The sequence below is a fragment of the Egretta garzetta genome, unplaced genomic scaffold (assembly GCF_000687185.1).
Source record: "Egretta garzetta isolate BGI_Z169 unplaced genomic scaffold, ASM68718v1 scaffold172, whole genome shotgun sequence".
NCBI lineage: Eukaryota > Metazoa > Chordata > Aves > Pelecaniformes > Ardeidae > Egretta > Egretta garzetta.
In genome coordinates this window covers 690,732-708,877 of record NW_009258951.1, presented here as the reverse complement: position 1 = coordinate 708,877, position 18,146 = coordinate 690,732, and the positions used below count along the sequence as shown (strand labels likewise).

The 18,146-nt window shown below is 39.8% G+C and overlaps 1 protein-coding gene across 1 annotated transcript in view; it reads left to right on the top strand.

The window, feature by feature from the left end:
* The first annotated feature begins 306 nt into the window (after positions 1 to 306).
* ABCC5 (ATP binding cassette subfamily C member 5) overlaps positions 307 to 18,146 on the top strand; it is a 49,702-nt gene continuing 31,862 nt past the window's right edge. The window contains 5 exon segments of the mRNA XM_009634384.2: positions 307 to 395; positions 872 to 1,046; positions 15,353 to 15,510; positions 15,760 to 15,915; positions 16,667 to 16,814. Of these exon segments, the coding sequence (XP_009632679.2) occupies positions 918 to 1,046; positions 15,353 to 15,510; positions 15,760 to 15,915; positions 16,667 to 16,814 (591 nt within the window). The 5' untranslated portion in view covers positions 307 to 395; positions 872 to 917.

Genomic DNA, 18,146 nt, shown 5'->3' with positions numbered 1-18,146 from the left:
GCCCCGGGGGTGGGGGGCGGCAGGTGAGCCGGGGCTGGCTGCTGGAGGGCTGCGTTGGAGGGGACTTGTGTCAGCGCATGGGGAATGAGGCTGCTTCTGCAGGCGGCGGAGAGGTGGCAGCCCGGTGCACCAAGCCCAACCTGCTGATGCAGATTCTGACTAATGTTAACTTAATCAGACTTCTTCCTTTGCGTTCGTTTAAGGCGAGTGACAGAAGGCAAGAAAGCAGCTACAAAAACAAGGTCTTGTGGTGGGAGGTGATTTTTTTTTTTTGAACTCTGATTCTCCTTCTGACTTTACAGTGCAATTTGATAGGATGAGGGGAAACCTGCAACGCTGAAGATGTGTCTCCTTTCTGTGCATGTTCATACTTAATGATAGCTCAAGTCTATGGAGTAAGTGAATAATGCTTTACAGAAGGAATATATTTTTCTCTAGACTGTGTGGAATGACTAATTTTATTGTGCAATATCTCTAGAGCTCAATTTTGCAGAACTTTGTACTGATAAGTTGTCAGGTTAAAAGGTTTCGGGGATTTGATCTTCCAAGTCAAATTTAAGTCTTCAACTAAATACTGCAGCTATTACTTAAGTTTGTCAGACTGCATAATTGTATTTCAGAGTTCTAAGAGAGGAAGTGTGACAGTACTCTAGTGCATTGAGAATCATTGTACTATTTGGTTACCTCAGGGTATGTTTAAACTACTTCAGAAGTTAGTCTTGTGTGGGTTTCCAAAGTTGCGTTATTGCAGTCCTGTTGTAATAAAAATCTTTTGCAACTGCTTTCTGATTTTTATTTCAAAATAGATGACTAAAAGGAACTGGTGTGTTGGGTATAGCATATAATAAAGTGGAATTTAATTATTTTTCAGATATTCGAGGTGAAAATACAAGTGTAAACCCTGGCGTTTACAGAAGATGAAAGACATCGACATAGGAAAAGAGTACGTTATACCCAGTCCTGGGTATAGAAGTGTGAGGGAGAGAGCCAACTCGGTGCAGCATGAAGAGCAAGAAGGGTCAAAATTTCAGCATGCTAAACATAAGGTCAGTTTATTTTTTCATTGTTTGTGTTGCAGTCTATGCTTATTAAATTACATGCAGCAGCCTTTTTGCTGTGCCAGCTCTATATAGATTCACTGCATTGAAGGTCAATAATGAATATTCCCTTATGTTTGGAAGAGGTCATTCTAAGGGATACTGTAGCTATCTTAGTAACAAGTCTGAGCACTTATTAAGCATATTTCACTTTTAAATGTGGCTTCTTAGTAACGTTTGAACAAATAGACTTTTTTCTAGTATTCAGATCTTGATGTGAATCCAGGAAATGTTTTAAGCTTTTGTACTTGAGAGAATCATTACAACCAAGTAAGAACAGTGAAGAGCTCAGCACAAATCATGCACCATTCAGTGTTGGCAGCTGAAAAAACTCTTAATCATGCCATGTTTTTCTCAAGGATTAATTTTCTAAAGCAGATGTCTAGCTAGCTCTAGTAGCAAGAGTTTTACTTTTTTCCCTCAGATGGAAGTAATCTGTATTGAATACTATTCTTGTGCATCTGTGTATTAACATGGTGAGGTGCAGTCATAATTACTTCTAGTTTAATTTGAGAGCTGGGTCTCGAAATAACCACTAGCTTAAAGCTTGCATGTCATTGTTCTGCGCTTCTAATTTTTAGAGCTTGTTCTCACTGAAAAGAGTGCATATACCAATTGCTTTAGGGCACAAAGATGCTCAGGTAAATGGAACACCCACACTGGTGAAAGATATGGTCTGAAACTAATAACCTGTGCAAGCTGAAGATTAAAAATATTCCCTGCTCTGCATGCTAGCATTGAAATATTTCCTTGCATGTCCTGTTCTTCACCTTTCCTAAAATACTAAAGTAGAACTTTCTGAAGCCAAACGAAGTTAATACTGCCTGTGTTTGATTTCTTGCAATAACAAGGTGCTTGCAAATGTACTGCTGGGCATTCCATATAGATTACCCGTGACAGCCCTGGTGTGAGAGGGTTGGAAATGGGGGAACTTGCCTTATTTGTATGGAGGAATTGTGAAGACTGTTTTAAAGGCTTAAGTTTTGCTGCATTGAACTAGACACTGAGATAACTATGTACTTCAGATAAGGCTTGCCTTGTTTCACTGGGGCTTAAAGGGTTTTGCTGGGTGTCTTTATGTGGGCTAACAGTGCTGCACTGCTGCTTTTTGAGATTGGAGTGATCTGCTCTGCAGCAGGCTGAGTGCAGTTTGCACTTGCAGGCCCTGCAGCTCCTGGTGTCCCTGCAGGCTCTATGACTCAGCAGACTATTGCTGACAGTGTTCAGAGGAAGGTAGAGTGTCTGATTGCATTAGAGCAGGCACTGATGCAGAACTAAGAGCTTGCTGGAGTCACAGTGCAGCTTTTTAATGGCATTTATTATGTTGATGTCATGGGCTTGCCATCCACTGTACACCATCCAGTAGCAAATCTGCTCTGTCACATTACTGGTGACAACAGTGATGCCATTGGTGGACAGCTTTGTTTCCTGATAGTGGATTTAAGCAGTAATCATAGTGTGTTATCTCTGCCTGTTGGTCTGCATCATCTAATCACGTTGATGCCTGGTTTGACTTTTGAGGACAAATCCTGATTTTTATCTCTAAACCTTTTAAATGAATGAAATCAATCAAACCAGCATATTTGGTTTTTTTGAAGGCTGAAAGTGAGCTAAATCCTGCACATCTGTACAGCATGTCATTAAAATCTCTAACTTTTTTTTGAGGCAGCTTCAGGTCAGCTTAACTCTGCTGTAGTCTTGTTTACCCTTCTACCTCTACCATTTGGTTTGCTGCCTGTGACTACAGGGTAGTAGACCCAGATAACTGATTGCAAAATAGGGATTCTGTAAAGCTTGTCACTACTGATGCAAGAAGATGGCTTACTCCAGTTCTTACCTGGAACTTTATCTGGTTTGGTTTCTTTGAGTATAGGAATGAACCTAACTTACCTTGCTAGTGGAATTGGCTAGTTCTGACAGGTGGGCACTGTGACATTTTACTTGCTTAGTTATCTTGTTCAATATGCCAGGGATGAGTTAATTTTTACCTCAAACATTGGTACCCTTTGTTTTGCTAGCCTTATAGATTGGATGTGTACAATCCATAAACACAAACAGCTCCGAACTTGTTGCTGCATGTCAGTGAGATTAAATCCTGCTTACTTGCAAAATACTGAGGTTAAGGTGTTATGAATACAGGTCCTTTTACTTATCTAAGTTAATGTTTGTGTGTACTAAGGTTTTTTCCTAGTTGAAACAAGCTCTGGTTTCAGCAGCATTCTTGACCTTATCACTTGTTGGGATGCTTTGTACTTTTGGTAATAGGGATAAGCAAAGATTTCTCCTTTATAAGGCTGAGCTTTGCCTGCTTGGTCAAGCACTTCCTCTCTGCCTGGAACAAAATGGTAGATACTCTAGCTCAGCTGTTAAGAAAACTGTTTCAAGGGGAGAGAAGGGACTGTGTCCTTCACTGCTTTATCCTTAATGGAACCTGGGATCGGGTTGCATCTGAGCCATGCCTAAACTGGCTTATTGGTGTGTGTTGTCACAGCTGGTGGCAGAACACAGTGGAGAGCTGAGCTGATGAGGAAGGGCAGGACCACAGCAGTTCAGATAGAGGGGTTAAGCTGTAGTGGAACTGTCATTTGGACAACAGAATCCAGTGTGCTATCAATAGATATTTTGGGACTCTCAAATTTCTTGTAGAAAACCTAGCTCAGGATTTTGAAGTAGCTTGACCACAAAATGACATAGCTGCAAGCAGATTAAGGCTGTTATTTCACCACTAACTTCAGATCTTTGTGGAATGCAGGTTTGGGCCTGTTCTACAGGAGACTTACACTGCATGAGGTAGACTTCTCGCTAACATGTTGCATAGGTACCTTATACTGTTATAGAGCTAGGTAGAAGTGCATGGTTCCCTCTGAGGAGGATACAGGAGCGTGCTGCCTCTGGTAGTGCCAAGGACTACTGGTTAATGGCCAGTGGTGCTGACTGCTTCTGGCAGGGCTACAGGTACATTGGCAGATCAATAACATGACTCACTGGTTTTCCAGTGAGTTCCCTGTATTGCTGCATTTTTTTATGCATCCTCTTTAACTTGAAGTGGACAGGACTAGTTAATTTACTGATCAAGATCTTTACAGCTTAAAGACCTTTTTTACTACTGAGCCAAGGTCCCAGAGCCTTTTTATGTGTGTTTCTTTGCCTTGCATAAAGGTTGTAGTGTGGTTCATGACAATAACGAAAAAAATTGCAATTCTTTCCTTAGAAGCTTAAACACTGTTTGGTCATGGCCTGAAAGATCACTTCTTTGGAAGAGAGGAGCTTTCAAATAGGCTTCCTGGAATCATAACTGAAATCATGCTGCAACATAAGTAGGTCTAATCCAACATTTCCTGGTGCTTAGTGGGAATGTTGCTATAGAAATTTGGACCTCTGAAATAGGCACTCTGGGACTGAAATTCAAGAAACAATTTTTATACAGCTTGTGAATGCATGTATTCACCTTGTGCATGAGTTTCTGCAGAGTGTTCTTATAACAATTGATTTTTAAGTTTTTGTTGGAGACCTTAATGTAGCTTATGAAATAGGGTGTTAACTACATGTTCCCAATTCATAATATTGTGCTAACTGGGCTTACTGTGTGTGGGGGCATGGCTCTTCTGAATGAGGATAACTTCAAGGTGCACTTGCTGCCTAGCACTGTAGTCAGTCTTCTTCTGTAAGAAGCTGTTATGTTACCAGTGAATAAAAATTCAGGGATGTTTTGAAATACTGATTTATACTTAAACCTTTAGAACTTCTTGTTCTTAGAATGCTTGTGCATCCTTCAAGTTGCATCTGAAGTAATTTAGTTTTTCTCATGGCAGCAGTTTGTCCTGAGGAGGGAAGGTCCTATTGTGTCCATGAAACACACTAAAAATGATAGATGAGGAGGAGAAATAATTTGTTCTCAAAGTGGTTTTGGAATAGGCTCTTCTCAAATGTAGACTTCATGTGTATTTGAGGAACAGTGAGTGCGTATTTTGCTCTCCTACATTGTTTGCAGCAACAGAAGATGTAGAAGCAGCTTGTTCTCATGATACACAATGTTTGTGAGAACTCAATTATTTAAACTCTAGTCCCTAAGTTGACAATGCTAGGGTACTAATTCACAAATTATACTCAAAGCTGTAACTCATTCTGACTAGAATGTAGTATTGAGCATTAGGTTCTTGCTGCTGAAACACAACTGCATCTACAGCATCTGTAGTAAGCCTTAAGTGTAAACTGCTGCATTTGAAGACACTGGGCAGTGTGGAACTACAGCCATTGCTTTAAACATGTTGCTGACTTCAGCTACCAGAAGCCCTACTAATATTCCTGTCTTCTCCTTGATCTCTTATTTTTCAGGTTTGTCTCTGACAGCTTTTGCCAAAGACGGCAGAGAAGGTGATCAGAACTTGCTGGAGTTGATATAAATCCTTCAAGCACTGATAGCTTTGAAGTGATTTATCACTGTCTGACTGTCCAATAGTCAGATCAACTCTGCCTTTCAACCTCTCTGGAGCATCTGAAATGTCTGAACCAACTGTGCTGAACAACATGTTCAAAAATAGGAATGTGAATGTAGCCTGGGTAGTAGTGCCTTGGCACTCCATACTCAGAGCAAGCCTAGACAGCTTAACTCTAAGCTTTTAGTTGTAGCCGAAGCTGCTGGATGTCTCTGCATTTTTCCAGAAGATTTCATATTTTCATAACTAAGTAAACTTTAGGAATCGCAGCCTGAGTAGGCTCTTATGAGCTGTAGGTGTTCTGAATTGGTCTGCATGGAGATACTGTTATATGGCTGGCTCAGATTACAGCTAGAAGCTGCAGTAGTTTGAGCTCATGACAGTGCTTACTGCATGAGAAGGTGAAACTGCAGTTGACTACTTGATCAAGATGACTAGAAAAGTGCTAGATTCATTTTAATTGCCACCCGTCTGAGCATCTGGCTGTGCTGGGAGAGATGTGCAAAAATAGAGTAAATCTGGATGTGTGTGATATATTTCTGAAACTTGTAACTGCTGCCATTATACTGTCTATGGCTACACTTACCAGCTTGAGTCTGTTAATAGACTACACACAAGTGCAGTCTTAGATGCCTTAGTTTCTCAACTTATAGCTGTATAGAAGGTGAGAGAGGACTCGGTTCAGGTTGTGTTCCCATAAAACATGTAAAACATAGGTGCAGGTATATAACAATAAATTGGAATTCTTATAATAATTCAAACCTAGAATTAGAATTTCAGCTTTTGCAGGATAGTGCACTTACTGCTGCACTCTGACTGCAAGGAGGTATTTATTTCCTGGGGCTGTTACGATGAAATTGGAAATGAATGCTATTAAACTTAATTGTTTGTATTTCTGCTTGACTCTTCCATGAAGTAGGAAAGAAAATGGTGTTTGTCCAGTGATCTTTGAAAATCCTATATAAAAGGCTATACTAGGTGAGGCATGCTCCTCTATGGATCCTGCTTTGGTGTGTTCTTCCCCTGTTGTGAACAAACTGCTGCAGTGTAAGGCCACTGATGCAGGGAGCAGGTATGATACATTCTAAAATGAACCAATTCCTACTAACAGGCAGTGAATCAGATCTGTTACAGTCTCTGTAACATCAGCTCTGAAGGCTAAAAGTCTAATGCTGTAGTTGAGCAGCTGAAGTAGCAGGGGATTTAGGTGAGTTGATGACTAGACCAGTTCTGCAGACAGTGCCCATAAGAGGTGTTGCATGACCTTACTCTCTTTGCTGGTAAAGTTTTAACTGAATACTATATGGTATATACTGTTATAAGAAAGTGTAATGCAGCACCTACAACTCTGATACTTGTGTGGTGTCTGAACAAATATAGTATGGTGGTTAGAAACATATTGTGCTAATAAACCTCTAAAATTGTGGTGGTAGGGAATTTCTGTTTCAGAGCAATGGTTTTCCTCTATAGTTCATTATTCTAGAACAAGTGTCTGTAGACTGAGACCGTTAGACAAAGTAATACACTGCTGGTACAGACCACTGCAGGAGACTTCTGGGAAGAAGCAGCCACTATAATGTGCCATGCTGAGAGAAGGAAGCTGACAGGAAGGAGAGGGTAAATGGAACCAGGGTCTTAAATACAAAGGCGAGTCAGAAATTAGGAACATGTAAGCCCCCATGCTGAAAGAGGCTAAGGTGAACAGCACATGAAACTGAAAGGTAGCATCCCTCAAACCCAGTTTCAGTGACTTAACTGCCCTGACAGTGCCTTGAATATCTGTGAGTGTACCCTTATTAAAAACTATAGAGAATTTTCCTGTTGTTAATTTGATGATACTCAAACTTTCTAAGCAGTGGACAGGAAGGAAAGGAAGATGGGAACTTCTGTCTTCCTTAGCATTTCTACTTTGGCTTACCATTATGCCACCTACAAGTGTTTAGTGCAGCTGTATCAGGAGCATGTAAAATGCTCTCAAGTTCAATCCTGAGCTATTCTGGTGATTTTTTCAGAAACTTGTCTGAAGATCCTTGGTGTGATCAGTAGAGCTGAGACTCGGTGATAAGTTCACATAATGAGCTCAAGAAGGCAAATCTAGGCAAGTGAAGTGCCTACATATGGAAGGCATGTCTTTCTCTAAATGTTAACTATTTTTACTTTTTCAAGTCAATTGAAATAACTTAAATCTGTCTTGTCAGTATTTGTTATCTTTGGAAACTGAATGCAATTAGACTATGTGCAGAAGCAAAGACTCATGTTGCTTTCTAATGATGCATTAATTCCCTGATATGCCCAAAGAACTGAATGTTATCTTGGCTCGAATCATGTTCTGTCAAGTTGTTTCACCATTGTACTTCTGCTACTAAAGTACTTGCTAACCTGACACAAGATCCTTGACTTGGTTGTTGGCGAATGTTTTATGATGATTTTCTAGCTACTCAGAAGAAGTAAAGGAGCATATCCATCAGCCAGTCATGTATTATAAGTTTACCTGAAACTTGGAGGGGGGTTTAACTTTACCTGAGAAGACTTATAGTAGGAGGAACAAAAAGGCAAAAGCTTTCACTGGGCAGAGATGTTCTCTAGAGGAACATGGTGTTCTGGCTAATTCAGGGCTTACATTTATAGTTAGCTGTGCACTAACTGTCTTTTGTCTAAGTCTTAGCCATGTGATAAACCTCAGATCTGGCCAGTTGCCAGTATTGTCTTTGACTACTGTTGGTTGCTGTTCCTCTCTCAAAGCAGGTTTGTAAATTGGCCTGTTCATGACCAAAAGTGTGTAAGGAGCAGATTAACTGCCAGTGAAGGAAAGTGTAGCATTCATATTGGTGCTGGAGATGTTCTGCCCTATGGCTGTCTCAAACTCAGTGTACAGTTATAAGAGTTGCCAGAAGGATTTAATGGACTTATCCAAACAAATGGAGACCTTAACTTGAAATGAGTCAGAACACTTATATGCAGGGAGTTCTGATACCTTGAGACACTGAGATGGATATTAGTTTTTGAACATTGATATTCTAGTGCTAAGGAATAGTCAGTTGTGGTCTGAACTGCATCCTGTGAACAGGCTGTTCCACAAACAAAATCTGTGTTTCAGTCCTTTTTGAGGACTAAGGTTACAGTATTTCAAAGCCAACATGTTTTGAGCCCTGAGGTGTTTACTTTGAGTTTACTAGTTCATTTGCCACTTCAGTGGGGTGCCCCCTTGGTTTTTGAAGCATGTGTTGGTACAGGAAGGTGAGTTGGATAAAAGGCTGTTGTATTAGGCTCAGTAAATGCTGTGGTGTTAAAGTTTCTGCTGTCAGTCACTGGTGGTTCCACTCCACAGAAGTTTGAGTTTAAAGACCCCCTGGATACTCCTGGTATTGTACTAAATTGACCTGTGTAGCTTCTGTTGTAACCTAGCTTAGGCGTGGCCTGGGTAAAGGATATTACTGGAAGAATACCTCCAGCATGTGGCAGGCTGTCTGCATGTGGTTCAGGATAGTAGAGCTTACCTGAGCAAGTCAGGAGCTAAATCCTCAGCCTGTGCTGTGCTAGTTCAATCTGCTTAGTGACAGGTTAGTTTCCCAGCTCTGTGGTCAGAGCACACTTATGGTGCTTATTTTGTAGGACAATTTACAGTTAAGGCTGATCATCATTTCCCATTCCACAGGAGTCTGCTGTTACTGTGCTGTTAGTGTAGATGAGCTATGTAGCCCCAGTGCTGGGGGGTGTATAACCTTAGTTATACAGTGTATAACCTCAGCTCTGAATGAATCCTATATCCTTTGATAAAAAGATCATGAATACTAGTTTTAATGCAAAACAAAAGACATGGATTCATGTATACCAGAAGCCTAAGCAGCTACACAGCTGCTGATCAAATGCATACACAGCAGTTACTGTTGCAAAATCCCCAGATGAACACTATATGCTGAACTCTGCATTTCTTGGATTGCAGGAATAAGTGGGTTTGCCAAGCAGGAGTTTAGAACATCTCACCTCAATGCTAATGCTTGCCAGAATTCAAGGGCAAGGTCAAATAAGCAATATTTTTGGAAGAAACTGATAGACCTGTCCCCACCAAGGACTCTGTGTATCAAGTAAAAGTGCTCAATATATGTGACTAAAATATTCAGGCTCATCACAAACATACATACCCGATCTTGTTTGGCTACAGAGCCCTGATACCAGTGCCAAGCACTACTGGGAGACTTCTGCTCTAATCTAAGGATGCATAAACTCAGGCTAGCTTTGAAACCATGACTCATGCTAATTCAATTTCTGCTAATCCTAGCCCAGAAGAACAACTGTAGATGTCTTCCTGTAATGAAGTCACATGTAACAGCATGTGAGGGAATGGCTGGACTTCAAAGCTGTTGAATCTCTGAACTCTTGTGGCAAGTCAGAGCACAGTTAATTCCTGGTTCATTGCACCAGTCCTGGAAGCCACAATTTCTAGGCATCTAAAGCTATCTGGTGGTCTCATCTTGGTGCTGTGTGAATTCAGTTGTACTGTCTGTACTCTGCAATCAATGTATGCAGCTGTCTAAAGGATCAATGCCTCCTTCCTTGCACCTATTGTCTGTGATCTAGCCCAGTGCCTGCTCCTTGCTGCCTCTCCTTCAGGGAAACAGCTGGTATGGGTGGGCAATATACCAAACTAATCTTAAATAGGCTCATGTTCTAATCAGGCAGGGTATTATAAAGCATTCTAGCTACAGAGCAGGCTGGGAGCCTAATGCTGCAAATCCCCATATTAATACTTATGTAGATTGTGTACTGCATCAAATCCAGTGAAAGAAGAAAATTGCCTTAGTGAAATATAAAGTTCATAGAACACTCGCTGCTTCACTGAGCAATGGTGGATTTGACAATGTCTGGACCTGCAAACCTACTTAATTTTTAGATGCTCCTGGGTTTGGTGACTTCCAGAAGTCTGGACAACAGCACTTTAGGGTTTGCCTGTGCTACCTGAAGAAGCAGTGTATAAAACCCCTAACTACTTTCAAGTGGGGTTATGCTTGGAAACACTCAGAGGAATTTCTGGGAAGAAGGATGTAATTACAACTTCAGTATATCTCTTCTCTTGTTTTATTTTATTTTAGTTATCCTTAAGCTAACTGGAACAATTGATCCTATTCTTCCCCAGACCATACAAACTAATAACTAGGACTGGTATTTTAAAACAAGACTTTAATGAAGTATCTTAAATACTTTAAAATTGCTGATTATCCTGGAGCTGTGATACAGAGAATGCTTTAAGCACTGGGCAGAACTGGTGATCATATAATTCTCTCCTCCCATATGCCTGCCTAGTCCTGAGCTCTATTGTGCTGGTCTGTTAGTTTCCCATTTGCCTCTCCTTACTGAGAACTTGGAACAAAAGAGTGAGGAGGCCTGCTGAGTTCTGCTTTCTAAATGCAAGAGGTGGGAGTTCCTGTTCTGCAGCACTGCCAATTCAGAGTTCTTTACTACTTAAATAAAACAATTTTATCTTTATGAAACAGTAAATCAACCATGGTAGCTTTTGTATTCTATATTGGCTGCAAGGATCAATAAAAGAAGCCTTTGTATGTCTGCTCTCATTTCCTGTCAGGTAGCAGTAGGACCAGAAAAGATGCAGCTTCTTCCCTGCAGTGACCTGAGCCCTGGAACACTTCTGCCTTATGGAAGAGGAGACAATAGTTGTTTGATGGGTGGGTTTAGGTCATATGTTGACTACATACCATCAAATTCCTTCTCTGCATGATGAGTAAGGGATGGAAAAATCTGTTTTACTTGGCCTCCAGGCTTGTCTGGTTTTGCTATTATCATCTGATTGTTACAGTTGTCAAACCAATAAATTGGTACCTTCTGTTAAATATGAGATTGCCTGTGTGAAAGGCTAGGATCTCACTGGTTTTGTGTTGTGGGTTTTTTTTCCTGCATATACAACACAGCTACCTCCTTTCTCTTCACCTGCTCCCCATCCTCAGAAATAAATGCCCATGTTAGCTGCTTAGCAGATTTTCAGAAATGTCCTTTTTTCACATATTTGAGTTTGCCTTTCGGCATAATGTTCCCAATGCCTCTTTCTTCCTACAGAACTTCTGTCCTGCTTATCTCTGACATTATGTATATTTGACAGCTTTGTAGCTTGGCTTCTAAATTTTCTGTATGTTTGTGGCCTCTTCTCATGACCTTGGTATATGGATGGTGACTTTGGTATTGCTGTCTCTAATTTAATGAGCAAATGTTTTTCCCTTGCCCTTAAACAACTTACTTTCCTCACCTTACCCAGACTATCTGTCATGACAGGTCTTAAGCCAACTACTTTCTGGCTCTCATGTTACCTTATGTGCTTACCATTGCTATAACCAATTTATTGGACAATGAAATCATGATAACAGGTGGTGGTAGGGTTTTGTTGTGCTCTCAAGCTGCAGAAAGTCAGAGGGGGCAGGCGTGCTCTGTGGTAGCAGCACCAGCCATGCTTCTCTCTGCCTGTCTGAGCTAGCTGTGGAGGTAAAAGCAGAAGACAAGATCATGCATGTAGTGATACTTCCTCAGTACTCTCCATACTCTTGGGGATTGCCCTCAAGATTAAAAGTTTAACTGTTTTCTTCATCTGTTTATTTTACCAGTCATCTGTTGAATCATATTGGCCTGTACCCAGGTGGGCTACAGCTTCATAAAAGGTGGAGTGCAGAACTATTACCCTCTGTTAGGAGCTGCCCATGGCTTCAGAAACTTTTTTTGGAATCTACCAGCTATTAATAAGATTCTGGGTAAATGATTGCTGTCGCTCTCTGTCATGCATTTAATAAGCCATGAGACGCTTATCATACATGAGTTGAATTGTCCCATTTTTAGTCCATTTATGCATTTGAAATTTACATCCTCCTGTGACGGAGGATTAAAAATTTAACTATGCCTTGTGTGAAAAACATTAATTTCACTGAGTGTCCCTCGTTCTTTTGTTGGAAGAACAGTTGATGATCATTCCATAGTTGTTCTTCATGCCATTCGTGACTTCATGGACCTCTCAAATATGTGTACCTTATCTTTATTTCTCTCTTCTATCCAGCTGAAAAGTCTTAGCTTTATGCTTGTGTGGAAGCTGTTCCAATCTGAACTGTTCTCATTGCTCGCAGAAAGTAATTTTAAGTATAATATCCTTTTTGAACTGAAGTGACTGACTCTGGTGTTCAAAAAGGAGGCAAACCCTAGGTTTAAGTGGTATGGTAACGTTTCCTGCTTTATTCTTTGTCTTTTGTAACGGTTCTTCATTCTTCATTGTATTTTGGCCTATTCGATGATGCTGAGTAGTGAGCTGCTGTTTTTCAAGAAATGTCTGAATGATTCCCTCCCCCTCCAGTTAGTGATATCTGATTTAGGCTTGTTTTGTTTCTGTGAGCATTTCTTTAGAGTAATCAACACTGCATTCAATCACCTAGTGCATTGCTTGTACTGGTATATTAATAAGTTGCTGAATTAGAAAAAGCGCTGTCTGATTTCTGCTTCATAGCACAGTGGTGATTTATTAGACAGTTGTTTCAAGAGCAGTGCTGGAGCCTGTTACATCATATTGCTAATGACGACTTCAAGGTTTTTGTTTCCAAGAAAACTGTACATGGAGGCAGGCAATCAGGATATTGCCAGCTGATGAACACCTGAAAAAATAATAGGGATTCAGAAACCCGTTGGGGTTGTTGCTAGGTTTTGTACTTCAGTCTCTTGCTCTAGAAACGCATTGTAGAACTGCTTAGGAGTCTTGCTTCTTCCTGATAAACTCTACGCTTTGAAGATTCTCTAATGTGACACAGAATGGTATGGTCTGTCTTAGAATCTTAACTGTGCAGTGGTGTGATGCATGTATTTCTTGACAGTTGTACACGTGGGATTTTGACAGTGTTGCCAGGATGAGGATGGGCGATGTTCTCGACTAGGGGTTTGCGCTTATACTTGTCTATGTGGCAAGATGTTATAAAGGCCTTTCAAAGGCAGTGCCCCAGTCTTTTATCAACACATCTTTTCCACCTTTTCTGAGAGAAGCCTGTTGAGCAGCTCTGGAGAGATTATTTTTCACAGTGAGCGTTTAAGAATATTATCTTTGGACTGCCTAAAAATACAGTATCTTGCAGTTGTGCTTTCTTATTAAAAAGCTATTCTTGTTTGTAAGTGATGAAAAAATTCTTTTGTGCTGACAAATACAGTGGTTTTGGAAGACTTTTTTTTTTTAATCTATAGGTACTTTTTGGGTGCTCTGAAGTCCTTTGAGACATCTTTGGTAGGTCCCTTGTTAATGCTGATTTGGGTGGATTTAGTAAGGTGGTATTGCCCTTAGGGAGTCAGTAATTTAATATAAGTTGAGTGAGAAGTCTTTTAATTCAGATTTTAAGTGTTACATATTTTTGAGTCACTCCATGTGTCATAATGTTGTAACGTTCTTTTGTGTTCTTATTACTTTGCTCTCTTCTTACAGCTTTAGGTTTAATGAGTAAGTTTTTTGAGATCAGGGCCATGGATTGTTGACAACATACTTGGGCACTATTTGAGTACTATGGTTAAATAAATAAAGGACATATTTATGCTATTATAAATTTCCTGTTCTCATCCTTCACATGAGTGTCTTAATGCTTACATGTTAATGTAGTACAGACTAAGTCTCTGATAAATGGTGGCATTTCTGACAAAAATTACACGATGCAAAGTTAGGAACCAAGTGTTTGCTATTGATAAGCATTCAGTGCTTTGCAGATACTGTGTTTTTAGGAAGCTACAAGGCACTTACAGTTGCTGTTTTTAAAGAAATAAAATAACTTTGCTCTGGGAAGGCAACTAATAAGGGTAAACATAGTATCTCTGTGAGACAGGAAGATTGTTACCTCAGAACCAAGGTTTTTTTTCCACAAAGTAAAGTAGCTCAATTTCAAAAAAATTAGAATACAAACAGGTAACATGGCACTGCAATAAATGGTCCATTAAGTTAGCAGAATGAGTAGTGAGCCCTATGCAAGTGTAGATAGCAAGCTAATCTCAGATAATTTTGACACATCTAGCTTTTGATCAAAAGGTTTGTTTGAACTCTGCAACACTTTGACTACTCTGTATCACAGCTGTTTCCTTTCTCCTTTTATTAGCATTTAGGTTTGCCTTTCACTAGGGCTATGGAAAAACTCCCCTGAGATAATGCTTGCCTTTTAAGTGATTGTTAATAAAGTTTCTGAGCCATTGATTGAGAAGCACGGCTGGGAGCAGAGGAAATTGTCGTCTGTTCACTTTGGTTTAGGGAAAAAGAAAAAGCAGGAAACGTGGTAAAAGAACGTATAATTCTACTTAAAGCGTATTTGTTTCTTGATCTAATGTAATGTATCTTTGAATAAGGGACTTTAGTAGTATTCTGAAAATAATTTGAATTTTCTTTGGATAAGAATATCTAAATTACTCTAAGAGGGTGTAAATTCATCAAGAATATATGTCTTAATTTTACTGCATAAGCCAGTCATTGATTTCCTGAACTGATGTCAAAGGTCCTTGATTTTGTAATTTTTCTCTATTGTATTTCCTGTGGCAGGATGCAAGATTAGTCTGGTCTATCCTTGGAATGCACAGGCACAATACTGGTCTTAATTTATGTTTTACAAATGCAGCAATTTAATGCGGATCTAGAATGTGTGCCTTCCATGTCTTTGGTGCCAGGCTGAAGCCTGTCCTGTAAGACATTTAAACGGTAGCGATTGCTGTTGTGCAGTAATTTACAGAAGAAAAAGGCACAAAGTTGCTGGAGTCAAGAGTCCTAGAATTTAAAAACAGTTTTGAACTCTGACTCTGCTGTCTCTCTTGTAAAAGCAGATTGAATGCCAGGATGCCTTGGAAGCAGCTGCTCGGGCAGAGGGTCTGCCACTGGACACCTCTGTGCACTCCCAGCTGAGAATGCTGGATGAAGAGCATCACAAGGGCAAATACCACCATGGCCTGAATGTGCTGAAACCCATACGGACTACTTCCAAGTAAGTCTTTAGGCTACGAAAGAACTGATACAGCATTTGCTTTTCAAACCCAGTCACACAGTAAGATTGCAGCTGCAGGTCTGCTGACTGATACTGAAAACATCAGAATTTGTTTAGCAGGCATGACTGGCACGGGCCATTTGGTACTCTGAGTACTTTCAATGAGAGGAGTCTTTGTATTTCTCAAGGATTTACAGTTCTGTTTCCTTTTTTGTTTGTTTGTGATTTTTTTCTTTTTTTTTCTTTTAGACACCAGCACCCTGTTGATAATGCTGGGCTTTTCTCCTGCATGACCTTCTCGTGGCTCACTCCTTTGGCCCAGAGAGCGTACAAGAAAGGCGAATTGTTTATGGGTGATGTGTGGTCTTTATCAAGGCATGAGTCTTCAGACGTCAATTGTAGAAGGTAGAGACATCTTGTTGCTTGTTATTTTCTTGTTGCCTTTTTTTTTATGCGTTAGTTCTCAGGCAATGATATAGTATTGCCCTAGAAAAGCAGCACTGATATTTTGTTCTGCATTTCTCAGAATAGTGGAATTTAGTTTTATCCTTCATAGACCACTTCCTTCTGCTGCACTGTTTCTATACTCTTGCTGATTTCAGTGAACTTAGAGGATTCTGTCTCCAGGAGTGTTTTGCAATTGTTTTTCTGATTTTGCATGCCTTTATTTTTTATTAAAACAGAATTCTTTCTCAAGGCTGCACTGAAAAAATCTTGTGCTAAAATAATGAAAAGTAATACTGACAGTAGCAAGGTGATTTGATTGAATATGGGTTAGATCTTGTGATCAGGCTAACCTTTTATGGCTAATGGGAATTTTCCTCAGGTTTTGAGTCCACAACTCTTCTGTGAGATCAGCAAGGAAAGACTGTGACAAGTCAGTATATTAAGATTGCCAAAGAAACTCCAGGCAAAGCAAAAGGCATCATGTTACTTCCACAGAAGAGAGGAATGAAAAACATAACATAGATATTTCAAGATGCAGATATTTCTCTTTACCTTACAGAATGTGCCATGTATTTATTTCTCTTGATATCTAGTAATTTTTGTTGCTCTGAGCTAGGAAGTGCTTGGAATTTTCACAGAGAAGTGCCTATCAGATTATACCTTCTCTCACAGTGAAAAATTTATAACATGAGGCTTCTGTTTTTATTAGGCTGGAGAGATTGTGGCAGGAAGAACTGAAAGAAAGTGGGCCCGATGATGCCTCTCTCCGGAGGGTCGTGTGGATTTTTTGCCGCACCAGGCTCATCATTTCCATAGTGTGTCTGATGATCACGCAGCTCGCGGGTTTCAGTGGACCAGTAAGTAATATCCATCCTTTTTTTAACAACCCCAGAGGGCTCCATCTCATGGCCAACTGTAAAATCTTAAGGTTTCATTGCAGAATCACTTAAATGTTTTGACTAGTTAGAAATTTTGGGGCAAAATTCCAGAGTGATTCAAGAATCCAAGATAGGTTTCCTACAGCTGGTGGAAAGGTGCTGAATACCGAGGCAAGTTCTTGGAGAAGGGAGGGGGAGTTTAGGTATCTTGGAGGAAATGCATACTTGGTTTTTCTATTTGGTTTTGAGTATAGATTAAAGTTCTTCCTTAACAGATATGTGGTCTTTTTGCATAAAAATCTTACGTGCAGGTCTTTGAATTGTTTTCTTTTTCTTTTTGCAATTCTGTAAATTTATCTTGGAATAAAATTCAGTCTGATAAAATACTAATCTTAGTCTATTGGCTTTAATAGCACAGTCTTCAAGAAGCGGAACGAAACAATTTTATTAGAGTGCTACTTAAAAACTAATGTGAGCAGGTCTCAAGAAGTCCATGGGTATAGTCTTTATTGATCCTACAGAGAATGGTCAGACAGGTTTCATGTAGAAGTGTTAGAGTACGTTATTGCCTCTAGGAACTGCTGCTGTTTGTTGCTGTGGGTCGTAATGAAGATAACAACATATGGGACTTGACATTCACACCATTTTTTGTCACCTGTTTGTTGCACGTGCTGTGCAGATTTACAGTTGAATTTTTGACTAAATTTATTCTCTACACATTTCCCTTGAGGAGTAGGAGCAGTATTACTGCTAGTAGTACACGTTTCAGTGTGCTGGTAAGCTGAAGGTTCATTTCTTGGGTAAGTACATTTGGGTGCACTGTTAGGTGAAATGTCTTTTTAAAATGTTTTCCTGCTTTTAGATGTCTTATCAAATAATGTTCTGCTTTTTAAGCCTTTTTAAAGTTTTCCTTGTTTCATGTAATATGAATAACAATATATGTCTGTGGTATTGTTTTCTTTGTAATAATTTATATTAGCTTGTATTATAAAATATGCGAACATACTTTGGTAATTAACAATGAATTGTGATTAAGGTTTTAACAGCACTAGCTTTCCCCAAGAAGAGCTTCTGTCATTGTTTCACTGCAGGGCTTTAGCAGCTGCTTTTTATCTTTAGCAAAGAACTTGCAGCAGGGTTGCCCCTAATTTCTGTAGTGTAATTTTCTCAATTTGTCTCAGCTGAACTGCTGAATGAGAGAGAGTGGGAGGGAAAGCAGAAAAACAAACCAACTTGACTAGGCTGGGGGCTACCGCTGCAATTGATGCTCGATTTGGGTAATATAAAATTCGCTATAGACATTTGCCCATT